The sequence below is a fragment of the Rhincodon typus genome, chromosome 11 (genome assembly GCF_021869965.1).
Source record: "Rhincodon typus isolate 14 chromosome 11, sRhiTyp1.1, whole genome shotgun sequence".
Taxonomy (NCBI): domain Eukaryota; kingdom Metazoa; phylum Chordata; class Chondrichthyes; order Orectolobiformes; family Rhincodontidae; genus Rhincodon; species Rhincodon typus.
Genome location: NC_063342.1, coordinates 74,143,068 through 74,159,019, shown reverse-complemented (window position 1 = coordinate 74,159,019; position 15,952 = coordinate 74,143,068). Strand labels below are relative to the sequence as shown.

General features: G+C 45.8%; 1 protein-coding gene across 1 annotated transcript in view; it reads right to left on the bottom strand.

The window, feature by feature from the left end:
* Positions 1 to 1,453: 1,453 nt before the first annotated feature.
* Positions 1,454 to 15,952, bottom strand: part of ppef1 (protein phosphatase, EF-hand calcium binding domain 1) — a 95,238-nt gene continuing 80,739 nt past the window's right edge. Inside the window, exons 13-18 of the mRNA XM_048602557.1 lie at positions 15,204 to 15,389; positions 14,931 to 15,073; positions 12,887 to 12,993; positions 5,732 to 5,895; positions 3,492 to 3,576; positions 1,454 to 1,635 (exon numbers count right to left, since the gene is read on the bottom strand). Coding sequence (XP_048458514.1) covers positions 1,454 to 1,635; positions 3,492 to 3,576; positions 5,732 to 5,895; positions 12,887 to 12,993; positions 14,931 to 15,073; positions 15,204 to 15,389 — 867 coding nt within the window. The remainder of the gene's footprint in view (positions 1,636 to 3,491; positions 3,577 to 5,731; positions 5,896 to 12,886; positions 12,994 to 14,930; positions 15,074 to 15,203; positions 15,390 to 15,952) is intronic.

Below are 15,952 nucleotides of genomic sequence, written 5' to 3'. Positions count from 1 at the left end.
GAGCCCTTGCTGGTTTTAAACAGCCGCCTCGTATCTCTCTTTAACCTGCTGTACCCTGAGGAGAACAAGTCCAGCTGCTCCATCTATCAAATACCCCATAGCGCTGGTTCCCATGACGACCGTGATCGATTGTTGTAAAAGAAACGCATCTGGTTCACTCACGTTCTTTTACGGAGGAAAATCCCTCACCTGGTCTGGCCTACATGTAACTCCAGACCCACAGCAATGTGGTTGGTTCTTAAACTCTTCTCAAGGGCAATTAGGGATGGGCAATGAATGTTGGCCTTGCTAGCGATAGCCATGTCCCACAAAAGAATAAAGAGGAGGAAACATGGCTGAAGCAGTCCATGCTGCGTTTCACTCGTAAACTCCACACCGACCTATTCAACTCACCTACTGCTCACCTACTACCTCCATGCCCCATTAGGAGCTGAACAAGATCCGCTGCCAACATCCTGCGGACCAAGGCATAAGGAAACACAGCTAGTCTCTCACAGATTCCCTGGGACCGACCCCATCTGGTGAATGGCAGGTTTTGAGCTCTTACAGTGACAGTGGTCCTTGTATAGTGACGGGGCCCCTGTGCAGCCAACCTCTACCACAGAGGCCCAGCTAAAACCCTGCATTCACTTGTGGAGACACACAAACAATGCTGTACATTCCCGAGAAGTGACTGAACGAGATGGGAGGGGTCAAATCATCTTCAACTCAGCAACTGAGGAGGCTCTGGAGACTTGCATTCACTCTTTGGTGGTACAGAACTTGAGAAGAGCGAAATGAAAAGCACATTCTTTTGAAGCTTTTCGTCTTGCATTCATCAGGACAATAAGCAAGAATGCAAGGGGGAAAAACCAACATGACTGCTGCATGATGGGAAGAGTGCTGATCGGCATTCTTTCTAGACTGAAAGAAAATGTGTGCGCAATGCCTACTTCAACTCAACAAAATCAGTGACAGCCAATTGTTTGTTTATTCCCCAGAGTAATGCCCTGACCAGTGGGAGTGGTTTCAAATTTAAACAACCTGGCAGTTAACTGTCGATCGTCGTTGACAGGTGCGTTCTCCATGGCAAACTCTCTACGGAACTGAGTCCACTTGCAACCAATCAGCACACTCCTCTCATGCAGCGTAAGTGTTGGATTTCCTCTTGTATTAGTATTCTTGTGAATGGTCTTCATGAGTGCAAGATAAGAAAGCTTTGATAAGTCATATCTTTTTTTCAGCAATAGTCAGTTTATGAATAAACATTTTCAAGATGCTATTGATCAGATGCAGCAGAACAAAAATAAAAAGTTTTGGAATAAAATATCTCCATTTATTACAAGAACAATATTTACATTTCCTGTGTATTAATATGCAAGAGTCGTACTAATGGATATTTAGTTGAAACTGGACACAGGCAAGTACCACTTGATGAATATTTATACAATCCTGACGCTCTCTTCTTGCAATGTTATTGATTATCTTTCTGCACCAATCGGAAAGCCTCCAGAAACTCATTGAAATCTATGCTGCCATCCTTGTTGAAGTCAATACTGCGAGCCAGATCATCAATACACTCATCGTCCATGTCGATGTGCAGGTGGGAACTGAACAATTTCCAGGTCTGGCGAAATTCCTCAATGGAGATCATTCCTGATGGGGAAGAGTTTGGTGGTTGATTAGTTGGCATGGTAACTGTGTTCCTTTACCATACAGCTTTGAGGGCACACTTCCCTGCCCCCCACCCCACGATGGAATCTGCTCAATTGAGAAAGGGAATCCCGTCCATACGCACCATGCAGCAGCTTGAACATCCCAGACAGAGTTTTCAACAAAGGGTCTCAGGAACTCAACTGACTGCCACCAACCATCCCATGCTCTCCCTCTCTCTACCTTCACTCCCTCTTCCTCTACCTTCACTCTCTCTCTCTACCTTCATTCCCTCTGTCTCTATCTTGACTCCTTGCCTCTCTCCACCTTCACTTTCCCATCACTTCCCCCCATCTTCACTCCCGCATCGCCACCCCCCACACCCCCATACCCCTGTTCCCACACATCCCACACTGTCATTACCGACACCCAGAGCCCCACACCCCTACAACCCAATCACCTACATCCTACACACTCACACCCTACAGCCCATTCCCCGCACCCCTCCCCCTAACTCCCCCATACTATTGGTTGCCCACATGCCAATTTGGCTAATGCCCTGCCTTTCTGCACCAGCTATGTCGTTCATTGCTCTGATTGGACAATCCCTTGCTGCCAGTCAATAACATCTTCTCCATCCCCAGTACACTTCAAACCGAATTAACAAAAGTGTGGCAAGAATTCTTTTCGATAAGGCAACTTTAGAATGGCCACCCTCAGGATCTGCTATCCTGAGAATACAATTGGAATTGTCAGGGACTCACTTCTGGGCATTCCAGGAGAGTTGCCAACTCTGTTTTATACTTTACTAGTGCCAGTACATCTGCTGGCATTGGCTGGAAATTGGTAAACTTGTGCTTTATTGGAACAGAGGGATCTTATATATTACCATCATTTCCTTATTAGGGATACCAATCTTAAATGCTATTTCATCCTATAATTCTAACAAATATGGCACCGTATCTCTAATTTAGGGTAAAATGAAGGGTGTCATGTGACAGACCAGGGTGGTAGGCATTGATTCAAAGGATGCTTTGCTGGAAAGAGGGTGTAAGATGTTCACAGCTGGAGTCGGTGGCAGCAGCACTTGTGTTTCTAATGGTTGGACTCTAGATCTCCAAAATACTAAAAATATGTTCACGTCATCAGGGTGTAAACAGGTGCACTTTAAACTGTCATTGTCTTCAAAGATAAAAGACATTCAGGGTCTCAAGGATAGTTAATCAGCATTTCAGCCTGGATACAAGGCCCATGTGATTCACATTGCCACAAAGATATCTTTGGAAATATCTCTGGAAAGTCATAGATGGGTAATCAGCCCAGGATATCAGAAAGCAATAGAGGACAGCTGGATCTTGACAGTCTATGGTTCACCATGCAAGTGGGAGGTCATGCTTAGATTGAAAAGATCACATTCCCTGAGGATATCAGATGAGGCTGAGAGGGCAGATTTCCAAGAAAAACCCTCAACATGAAAGATAGCTCTGGAGTTACATGTTACCAGGCTGGGAATGGAAAGGAAGAAATATAAACAATTTCTTATGAATCATGTTGGACTAGAATGGGAAGAATTTAATGTTTACTTAAGGAACTGTGTACTGTACAATTGTGAAATGAGTTTTTCCATAGTATTAACAGTTTCAGGGGAAGTTGTAGTTCTGTAGTTTAAAGGCTAAATTCCTGACACAAATATTGTGCAGTTCATTTTGCTCATATTCTATTTGTTACAGAAAAAGTCTTAAAAACATTGTGTCATTCTTTCAGTTTGACTGTAAATTTGAATTTGAATTAAACGTTTTGTTCTTTCTGGGAATCATTAACAGAATTGATATAAAAGTTGAACTGATATTTTGGTTTACCTGAGTGATCTTCATCAATCATTCCAAAGATGATTTCCAAGTCTGCCCGATGCCGGTACATAGTCTCAATCAGGTTTGGTTGAACCTGCATATTAAACTCAGGCAGTCAGCGCAGTTAAATGTCTGTTGTTGAACACTTTTTGTACTTCAAGCCACTGTTACTCATTGTAAATCATTATCAGTGCATACAGCTCAGCTGTACTCTGGTGTCCAGATCAACATTTATCACTCAAACAAAATCACGCAAACATTATCTGGCCATTGTCACACTGTTGTTTGTGGGATCTTGCTATGCATCAGTGGGTAGACCCATTTCCTATGTTACAACAGCGAACGGCATTGCAAACATTCGCTTCCCCAGCTGCCAATCACTTTGGGAAATCCTAGGGTTGTTAATTGGATGCAATACATAAATATAAGTCTTTACTTTTCAGCTTGGCATCATACCCAAAAGAGTTGGTGGGATTCCTTTTATTAAAATCTGTGTAAAAACCTCAAGCCGTCACTGCTGCCCTGTGGTGGTTACATCCTCTCGACTGCTTTGAGGAATGGGATTTCGACCCGTGTCCCGGTCGGATGTGGGGAGTAGGGACACAGCTGAAGTTGAATAATCTCCATTTCAATCCCTCGAACATCAAAACCCCACACTGTGTGGTTTCCACAGAGTACTGTGAAAGTACCATGCAAGGTACGTGTTGAGATCCCACTGAGCTCATACACAGGAACCGTCTGGAAAGCGTAAACATCAGAGGGGCAAGTGTCTGGTGCCTACACAGTAGACCCCCCAGTTTGGAGTTAGAGTACCCAGAGGGTCCTGATGTACTTAGCTGGACATTGGGCCAGGGAACGTTCAACTACACTCTGATCCATCACATTCTTGATTCCCGCTACCTCAGCCTCACAACTACTACCCCATTACCTCCTCAACTCTCAAACCTACCACCGCATCCTCCCTTTGCAGTCGAAACTACCCCCTATTATCCCTTCCACCCTTGACCCTACCTCCCATTCCCCTGACCCTCACAACTACCACCCCATCAACCCCTTGAATCTAGCCTCACTCCCCTCACCCTGTCACCTACCCCACATCTCTCCTCACTCACTCGCCTACCCCCGCACCCCTCTTCCACACACCTACCCCACCCCCCCACACACCTACACTCCCCATCCCTCTCACCCACACACCTACCCCATCCGACCACCCCGATCCACCTACTCCATCCCACGGCCCCACACACCTACCCCCATCCCAACCCCTACTCCCCTACCCTATCACCCCTCACCCACACACTTATCCCCCATCTCCTTCCCACCCTCACACCTACCAACATGCCCCACCCCACTCCCCACAAACCTACTCTCTCACACACCTAACCCCACCCCCACTCACACCCATGTAGCCCTTTGCCCTCACATACCTATCTGCCTTTCTGCCCCCTTTTACTGACATACCTTCCACACGTCCCCTTTGCTCTAGGTACCTCCACGGGTGGGGGCTCTGTGACATGGAATCCATGTTGCCTAGCTGGGAAACTGCAGCTACTGCTGTGAAATGCGGCCTGTGGTTTTCCAGCAAGCCTGTCCAGGCTACTACCCAGGAAGAACATTCCACTACATTGCTAATGAACGACCCTGCGTCGTAAGATCCTGAGGTGATAAGTAGGTAACCTTGTATCTGAACTGGGTCAGAAATCAGGATCCTGATCCCAACTCAAATTTTCAGAAATAGAGGTTCTGAATGAAAGGTTTGGAGAAAGAGTGATGGATTGAGACAAATTGAACAGGGACAAGTATTGACTGTAAACAGCCTCTGATAATTTATGGTAACTTGTGACCTCTGACCCCTGCTCCCCTAATGTTCTCCAAGAGAGAAAAAAAAGATGATCTCCTAAACCAGTTGGAGCTGGGGAGGGGTAAAAAATTGCCAGCAATGAAATCATATAAAAGAATTGCAGGGCTCAATGAGAAGATAGAGGAAGGAAGTTTTGCCAGGGGGCAGGGGTGGTGGACAGGGCCTAGTAGTAGGGGACACAAGCTCAGAATAAAGACAGGGCCCTTCTCATAGTAATCTCAACAATCACCAGCAATTTAAAAGGCTAGGGTAGTTATCAGGGTAAATGACACACTCCTGTATCAAAGCTTTATATAAATGTTGTGCTTTTCCCTCAAGAGGATTCAGACTTTGTTTTGTTACTGCGGTCAGATTTCTTAAAGCCAAGGAACCATTATTTTGGTTTCACCTCTCTCATGGGCTGCTCAATCTGGAGATCTTCAAAGCTGGAAAGATAATCCACACTGCCCTCAGCATCGACCCGCACCAGCCTGGAGCGTAGAGTCCTCCAGGGGAGGTGTAAATGGAGCACCGATTCCACAGCCGATGCCCACTGACTGGTAGAAATCTTCCCTGTAAACAAAACCGCAGTGACAGGAGTATTAGGGCACAGACGAGGCCAGTCAGCACATTGTGTCTGTACCAGCTCCCTAAATGAGCATCTAACTTAGTGCTATCCTCCTGCTTCTCTCCCAGTAGCGCTTACAAATTGCTTCTATTTAAACATGAGGGAGAAAATAAATGCTGGATTGCCTTTAAAGTAATTGTTTTTTCTGTTACGTAGAATCATCTTTGGCCCATTGTGTCCACATTGGACATCTGTCATTATACATCTATCTATACTAATCTCAGTTTCCAGCACTTAGCCTGCCACCTTGAATGCTCGTTTTTTACTCACTCCTGGGACATGGGAATCGCTGGCTGGGCCCAGTAATTATTACCCATCCCTAGTTGCCCTTGAGAAGGTGGTGATGAGCTGCCTTCTTGAAGCACTGCAGTCCTCCTGCTGTGGGTTGACTCACAATGCCATTAGAGAGGGAATTCCAGGATTTTGACCCAGGGACAGTGAAGGAACGGCGATATATTTCCAAGTCAGGATGGTGAGTGGCTTGGAGGGGAACTTGCAGGGGGATGGTGTTCCCATGTATCTGCTGCCCTTGTCCTTCCAGATGGAGGTGGTTCTTGGTTTGGAAGGTGCTGTCTGAGGAGCTTTGGTGAATCTCTGCAGTGCATCTTGTAGATAGTACAAACTGTTGCTATTGAGCATCAATGGTGGAGGGAGTGGATGCTTGAGGATGTAGTGCCAATCAAGCGGCTGCTTTGTCCTGGATGGTGTCAAGCTTCTTGACTGTTTTTGGACCTACACCCATCCAGGCAAGTGGGGAGTATTCCATCACACTCCAGACTTGTGCTTTGTAAATGGCTTTGGAGAGTCAGGAGGTGAGTTACTTCCTGCCGTATTCCTAGCCTCTGATCTGCTCCTGTAGCCACTGTGTTTATGTGGTGAGTCCAGTTGAGTTTCTGCTCAATGGTAACCCCCAGGATGTTGATAGTGGGGAAGTCAGTGATGGAAACACAATTAAATGTCAAGGGGCGGTAGTTAGATTGTCTCTTATTGGTGGTGGTCATAGCCTGGCATTTATGTGGCACGAATGTCACTTGCCACTTCTCAGCCCAAGCCTGGATATTGTCCAGATCTTGTTGCATGTGAACATGGACTGCTTCAGTATCTGAGGAGTCATGAATGGTGCTGAACATTGTGCAATCATCAGCAAACATCCCCAATTCTGACCTTATGATGGAAGGATGGTCATTGCTGAAAGCAGCTGAAGATGGTTGGACCTGGGACACTACCATGAGGAACTCCTGCAGAGATGTCCTGGAGCTGAGATAACTGACCTCCAACAGCCACGATCATCTTCCTATGTGTCAGGTATGACTCCAACCAGTGGAAAGTTTGCCCCCTAGTATCCATTGATTCCAGTTTTGCCAGGGCTCCTTGATATCACACCTGATCGATTGCAGCCTTGATATTAAGGGCTGTCACTCTTACCTCACCTCTGGAATTTAGCCCTTATGGTGTTTCAAGTGTTTGTATAAATATTTCTTAAATGTCTTGGGGACTCCTGCCTCTATCACCTCTATGGGCAGTGAGTTCCAGATTCCCTCTACCGTCTGGGTGAATTCTTTTCTTCAAAATCTCCTCTAAACCTCCTGCTCCTTACCTCAAACCTGTGCCCCTCGGTTATTGACCACTGTACTAAGGGGAAACTTTCCCCCTATCTACCCTGTCTATGCAGCTTCAAACTATGTACACCTCAATCAGATTCCCCTCAGCCTTCTCTGCTCCAAGATAAACAACTCCAGCCTGTCTTGTCTTCCCTCATCGCTAAATCGCTCCATCCCAGGCAACATCCTGGTGTATCCCATCTGCACTTTCTCCCAGCGCAATCATGTCCTTCCTATTGTGCAGTGACCACAGAGCTACCCACACTACTCCAGCTGTGACCTAACCAACGTTATATACAGCTCCATCGTAACTTCCTTGGTCTTGTATTCAATGCTTTGAGTAATGAAACCAGGTATCCCATATGTTCCCTTAACCACCTTATCTACCTGTCCTGCTTCTGTCAAGGATCTATGGACATGCAAATCCAGGTCCCTCTGATCCTCTGTACTTCCCAGGGTCCTACCATTTAATATGTATTCCCCTGTCTTGTTAGTCTTTCTAAATGACCTCATACTTTTCAGGATTAAATTCCATTTGCCATAGTTCTGCCCATTTGACCAGCCCATCTATGTTGTCCTGTAGTCTCCTGTACTCAGGCTTTCCTCCTTGCTATTTACTACAATACCTATTTCTGTGCCATCTACAAGCTTACCTCCCACATCCATGAGTAGACAACGAGCTTTGTTAACCTATCTGTGACCTTTGATGTCATTTTGCCACAACATCCTCCGCACCAGCTCCTCTCCTTTGTTGAGCTGGGTGGTTCAGTTCCTGCTTTCATCCCTTTCTCTAAAACATAGTGAGGCAATCACCATCACTGAATCTCCTCTCACTGTTGCACCGTTAGCTCCGGTGTCCCCCAGGAATTTATCCTTAGCTCCTGTTACTCCTTTTCTACAATGCTGTCCCTCCATAGCATCATCAGAAACCTAATGGGAGCCTTCAAGTGTTTGTTAACAATACCTTACTAGCACCTCTCTCTCTCGTCCTATTTGCTGATTATTTACAAGGCACAAGTTAGGCGTTTGATGGAATATTCCCCACTTGCCTGAATGGATGTAGGTCTAAAAACAGTCAAGAAGCTTGACACCATCCAAGACAAAGCAGCCCGCTTGATTGGCATTACATCCTCTGATTTGTCATGTTGCTTTTCTGACATCCAGTAGTGTTTGCCCAGAAATGTCCTCAAGCCAAACATTGGGGGAAGCTCTGAGTTTGTTGTGTTCCTTTGCTGTCAACCCTATTCCTGTTCCCGGCAATTTGTTTGAAGCTGAACCTGGCTGTTTGCAATCTCAGTGTCCCAGTTTATCTTGAGTTGAGCTTCCAACCACACTCCCCCTTCTTCCCTAAGATTGCCTTACTTCGAGCTGTGGGTTCATGCTTGCCTCTTCCCCTGGCTCAGCCCATTCGCTTTGGCCAGGCCTTTGTTACACTCAACCTTGACTATTCCATTGTCCTTGAAGCTTCTTTAAGGCTGAATGCATACAAAATTGGCATCACTCTTTGTAGAATCCCTACAGTGTGGAAACAGGCCCTTCGGCCCAACCAGTCCACACTGACCCTCAGAGCATCCCTCCCAGACCCATCCCCCTATAACCCACCTAATCTACACATCCATGAACACTATGGACAATTTCCCATGGCCAATCCACCCTAACCTGTACATCTTTGGACTATGGGAGGAAAACGGAGCAAACCCCCACAGACACAGGGACAATGTGCAAACTCCACACAAACAGGGAGGTATTGAACGCGGGTCCCTGGCGCTGCGAGGCAGCAGGGCTAATCACTGAGCCACCATGCCGCCCTCTCTTGATCTTTGAACGCAACCTTTGAAACTGGTCATCTGGTCACATGCCGAACAGATAGGGGTGCTAACTGGGGTGCTAACAGATGATTGCAGGTTCCAGTCCCACTGTGATCATTTCAGCGGCTCAGTAGTTAGCACTGCAGCCTCACAGCACCAGGGACCCAGGTTCAATCCGACCCTCGGGTGAGTGTCTGTGTGGAGTTTGCACATTCTCCCTGTGTCTGCGTGGGTTTCCTCTGGGTGCTCTGGTTTCCTCCCACAGTTCAAAGATGTGCAGGTTAGGTGGATTGGCCATGGGATATGCAGGGTTACAGGGATAGGGTAGGAGAGGTGAGTCTGGATTGGATGCTCTTTGGAGGGTCAGTATGGGCCAAATGGCCTGCTTTTAACAGTGTAGGGATTCTAAGAAGCACCCTGTTTAGGATTTAACTCCTGATTTTTAAATTCTCTTCTGCAATAGTGTCCGAACCTGGGAACAAAGTCTCTGTTTACCAAACATCTGAATTGTCATCATCCAGTTTAAGTTCAGGATTGGATCACTCTAATCTTTAAGGTTGTTTCCACGAGCTTAAACACCACTTCATTTACTGCAACCATTTCATTTCTGCGTTCAGTAATTTCATCTGTAACTGCTTCGAGAATCTTATTACAGTAATGTCAATAATCATCCTAAAAAAAATCTGCGTACCCCTTTCTAGTCAGTTCTCATATTCCTTCAAGGTCTTTCTGATTTTGGTCTTTAAGTTCAGAATGGGCTGTGTCGATGTATATTCTTCCAAGTGCAATAGCTCCATCATTTAGCTTACATTCAATAACTTACCATCCCTTTGTCCCATAATCAAAGTCTGAGATCATATTGTTCTTCCTGCATTGTTCTAGTTTCTCTTTCCACTTGCCTTCTTTGAATCTCAAGGTCTACCCTATCTTTTGCTATTTGGAAATCTAATTTAAGTTCTTTATTCCCCTTTTCTCTTTCTTCCTGGTTTTTGCCTCTGTCTCATTCCTGGCCTGAATCTTACTTTCCTTGGCTATGTCAGTCTCAGGGAGTTACACCGAATGTTTCTCACTGCAAGGCCCAGAGATCTCTCAGGTATCTCACCAAACTCATCTCATTAGCCACCCCATCCCTATGGTGCCACCTGATACTAGACCCACTCTACCACTCACGGTTCTCCGACTAAATCTAACTAAAATCTAAATCTAACTTGTGTGCATTTAGACTGAGACAGATAGACTCTTGATCACTCAGGGAACGAAGGGTTACGGGGAAAGGGCAGGAAAAGTGGATGTGAGGAATGTCAGAACAGCCATGATCCTATTGAATGGCAGAGTAGACCCGAGGGGCTGAATGGCCTTCCCCTGTTCCTACTGCAGCATGGTGGCTCAGTGGTTAGCACTGCTGCCCCACAAAGAGTCAGGGACCTGGGTTCGATTCCACCCTCAGGCAACTGTCTGTGTGGAGTTTGCATATTTTCCCCGTGTCTCCGTGGGTTTCCTTCGGGTACTCTGGTTTCCTCCTACAGTCCAAAGATGTGCAGGGTAGGTGGATTGGCCATGCTATAGTGTGCAGAGACATGCAGGTTAGTGGGTTTAGCCATGGGAAATGTAGGGTTGCAGGATGTGGGCTAAATGGCCTCTCTCCACGCTGTATGGATTCTATGATTTCATATGGTCTTAACTTCCCACCCATCAGATATCTACAAAGAGACCAACATCCTTGGCACCGATGCTATCTTGAAAAAGACCACTCTGCATCTGGATGGGCACTGGCATCCAGAGCTGCCCTCCTCATCCAAACTCAAACTTTCTGAAACAACAAGGTGCAGAGCTGGATGAACACAGCAGACCAAGCAGCATCATAGGAGCAGAAAGGCTGACGTTTCGGCCCTAGACCCTTCACCCGAAACGTCAGCCTTTCTGTTCCTATGATGCTGCTTGGCCTGCTGTGTTCATCCAGACCTGCACCTTGTTGCCTCGGATTCTCCAGCATCTGCAGTTCGTACTATCTCAAACTTTCTGAAGATGCCAGAGAAGGGGAAAATGGCACCAATAGGGACCTGGAGGTCTTAGTGTGGGCTCCCAGGGGAGTGCCAACCTCATGTTGGAGAGCTGGCAGAGGAGGCCCTGACATCAGACCCTGGCAGGTCAATCAGAGGTCACCGCCTGGGTCAGTGTCATTTTCATAGCCCAGAGGAACAGCTAGCAGTGCTGTAAGAAGGTCAGTTAGCTCCTTGGCTACATCACGGTAAGTACCACACTCTTCTCCCTGCTACCTCACACTCACTCTCTCTCTCTCTCTGCTACTGTGCCAACCTCCCACCAAAGCTCTCTCACTCTCACAATTGCCTACAGTATCTTCCATCACTCACTGGTGCCCACCTCATCACCCTTGCTGCCCAATGTGCTGCCTACTCGCAGGGTCATGAAACCTCCTTACTTTTTCCCTTGGCTTCACAAGCTGTGCCAGCTACAGCAAGGAAGGCTAACTTCCACAAAATGTATATGGGAGTGCCCACTTGTAGAGTCATAGAATCTCACAGCATGGAAACAGACCCTTCAGTCCAACCAGTCCATGCTGGCCATAATCCCGAACTGTACTAGTCCCATCTGCCTGCTCCTGGCCCATATCCCTCCTTTCTTATTCATGTATCTGTACAAATGTGTTTTAAACATTGTAACTGTACCTGCATCCACCACTTCCTGTTTGTGACAGGCAGCATGTCGGCGCAAGCTTAGAGGGCCGAAAGGCCTGTTCCTGTGCTGTAATTTTCTTTGTTCCCCTAGAAGTTCATTCCACACGTGAACTACAGTCTGTGTAAACAATTTGGCCTTCATGTCTTTTTTAAAATGTTTCTTCCTTCAACTTAAAAATATGCCAACAAGTCATGAAATCTTCCACCCTAGGGGGAAAAAACCCTACCATTAACCCTATCTGTACCCCTCATGATTTTATGAACTTTTATAAGGTCATCTCTCAACCTCCTATGCTCCAGTGAAAAAAGTCCCAACCTATCCAGCCTCTCCTCATAACTTAAACCCTCCATTCCTGGCAACATCCTGATAAATCTTTTCTGAACCCTCTCCAGCTTAATAATATCCTTCCTATAACAGGGTGACCAGAACTGGACACAGTACTCCAGAAGAGACCTCACCAATGTCATTACAACCTCAACATGACGTCCCAACTCCTACACCCAAAGGACTGAGCAATGAAGGCAAGCGTGCTAAATGCCTTTTTAACCACCCTGTCTACGTGTGATACAAACTTCAAAGAATTATGTACCTCTTTATTCATTAATGGGATGAGGGCATCACTGGCTAGGCAGCATTTATTGCCCATCTCTAATTGCCCAGAGGGCAGGTGAGAGTCAACCACATTGCTGTGGGCCTGGAACAGAGAGACCTAGGGCCCAAACTCCTAGGTCTCTCTGTTCTAGAAAAATCTCAAATCAATACAAATCAACATTAATGCAGAAATGTTTGACGGTCAGAAACAAGCCCTGTTTATTTCCTCAGCTCATTACCTGTCTGATCTTTATCATATTGTTTGAAGGCATCAATAACTTCGGATTTGTGTGCGTAAAACTTTTCACGCAAGGACTTCAGGGCTGATGCTTCAACTACGCTTACCCTTCACGTGCGAGAAAAGAGTGAACAGAATTAACATGCAAGATTTCTTAAAGTTAAACAGAATAAATATCAAGTTTATGCTGCAAATCAAAAGCCTTCCACAAGTAAATGCAAAATACTGCGAATGTTGGCACTGTGAAATAAAATGTAACAACAGATTATAATATCACAAGCATACACCTGAAAATGGTTAATAATGTGAATGAAACCAGAGCTGGGGGCCCTTCCCACTCTCCCTACCCCTATCTCACTTTAAATGGTTTGCTTTGTCTCTAATGAGCTTTGCATGTAAATATCCAATTGGCTGTACACATGATTTGCTGGTGGTGGTTAATTGATAGAAATTTTTTAAAAAGTCATGGTGATTTGGTGATGGGTAAAAACTATTCAGAGCATGAGCACTTCTGGATATATTAAAAGAACAGAGCTGGGAACAACCTGCTCCTTATGAGGTCTTTTGGAAAGAATGCTTAAGGCAATGTCACAAAACACAGGAAATAGTAAAAGAGGGGCCTAGGGTTTTATACGCTGTCTAAGGAACTGAATTGCAGGAGCTTGTGGACAAATCCAAGACCATGTTCCATACCTGTCTCTTGTGTTGAAGTCATCATGGAATGTGGGTGTTAGAGAGTCATACAGCACAGAACCAGACCCTTCAGTCCAACTTGTCCATGCTGACCAAGTCTCCCAAACTAAACTAAACTATTTGCCTGCTTTTGGCCCATATCTCTCTAAACCTTTCCTATCCGTTTACCTGTCCAAAGGTCTTTTGAATGTTGCAATTGTACCCATCTCTACCACTTCCTTTGGCCGCTCATTGACAGATGCATGTCTGCCCACTTCATTAATCAGTCCGTATCTCCCTGATGTGATGTAGAACTTTCCTTACGATTCAGAATCCTGCCAAGTTTTGTGCCATCCACAAATGTTGAAATTGCACCCTGTAAACCGGAGTCTAAATCTTTAATTGTGTACGTATTAATAAAATCACCGAAACCGAAACCAATCTCTTGGGAATTCCATGGTGAACCTCCAGTTGACAAACAACCATTCATCATGACTTCTTGCTTTCTATCAGTCAACCTAATTATTATCCCTGTTGCTATTGCCCCTTTTACTCTGTGGACCTCAACGTTGCTGACAAGCCTGTTATACCTGACACAAAAATGTTGTAAAACTTGAAGGGGTTCAGAAAAGACTTACAAGGATGTTGCCGGGGTTGGAGGGTTTGAACAATAGGGACAGGCTGAATAGGCTAGGGCTATTTTCCCTGGAATGTCAGAAGCTGAGGGGTGACCTTCTATAGGTTTATAAAATCATGAGGGACATGGATGGGGTGAATAGTCAAGGTCTTTTTCCCCAGGGTGGGGGAGTCCAAAACTAGAGAGGCATAGGTTTAAGGTGAGAGGGGAAAGATTTAAAAGGGACCTGAGGGGGAGCTTTTTCACACAGAGGGTGGTGTGTGTATGGAATGAGCTGCCAGAGGGAGTGGTGGAGGCTGGTACAATTACAACATTTAAAAGGCATCTGGATGGGTATATGAATAGGGAGGGTTTAGAGAGATAAAGGCAAAATGCTGGCAAATGGGACTAGATCGATTTGGGATATCTGGTTGGCATGGATGAACCGAAGGGTCTGTTTCCGTGCTGTACGTCTCGATGACTCTGCGACTAAGTCTACATACACTACATCCGCTACATTAACCTCTTCCACCATCTCTGTTACTTCATGAGAAAAAGCTGACCGACTGGACACAGGCTGTGCAGGTGAATGAGTTTGAAATTGGGGTCTCTCCTATCACCGCTTGCCTCAATGCACTGGTCATCCCGATTTAAACCCCTCGCATGTCGGATGAAAGGGGAAATGTTCCCTCTCTGCACAGACGTTTGCCTGCCGCACTGAGGAAATGACACGAGTCTATCTCTGTGCTGTACTCACCTCTCCCGAAGAGTCAGTTTCCTTGTACTTTTACTAACTCGGTACTGGACAAAGCGAGGTACCCGATTGGGACCAAGTTTGATGTAAGCCCCTCGATTGCTGCCTTCTTCGTAGTAATTTGAGGCGGAGAAAATAGTGACGACCTGTGTGAGAAACGGATGATTCAGCTCCCTGTGACTGACCATAAATCAGTATGCTTGCACCGACATGAGCCACAATTCCTTCACAGCTGACACGCAAGTCATGCAATTGGGGTTCAACTCAATGTTTTACCTTTCCGTTGTGGCAGAGTTCATAGCCTTCCTGTTTGCACTCATGCGACCGTATCAGCAGCTCTAAGTTGTATCTTTTCAGCAGGCTTTCTGTCACATTGTGACCAAAATAACAGCCCCCGCCTCGGAAGCTGTTTGGGATGCAGCCAGTGAAGTTCCGTGGATCACTCCAAAGTATGTCTACCATCTACAGAAAGATAACTTACAGAATAAACATTCACCTCAACAATCCTGCGATCTCAAAGGTTGACAGATCTACAAATACCTCATTCAATTAGCCATCAAGTCTACAACGAGGAGAGCTGAAGTTATTTCACACGTTTGTATCTGGTACATTATTTTCTAACTGAGCCTGGGTACTTATGAAAGCAAGCAGCAGAGCTTCATTCACAAGGTAACTGCGTTGCAACTCGATTACAGAAAGCAATATGATGTGGGCTCAAGCTTAATAAGCTCACTGACTCACCAAATTCTCCTTGGGGAGAGGTGTAGGATAATGGGTTAGTGCTAGGGAACAATATCAGACATCCGTAATGTTGGGTCACACTTGGAACTGGGACTGAGCTGCTTATATCATAGCGCAAATCATTCATGAACACCCCCGGTCACAAACACGAGGATCACTCGAAACAAAAGAGAAATTAAAGAACTGAGAATGCTGGAAATCAGAAACAAAAACAGAACTCGTTGAAGAAACTCAGCAGGTCTGGATGCATCCGTGGAGAAAAAACAGGGTTAGCGTTTCATGTC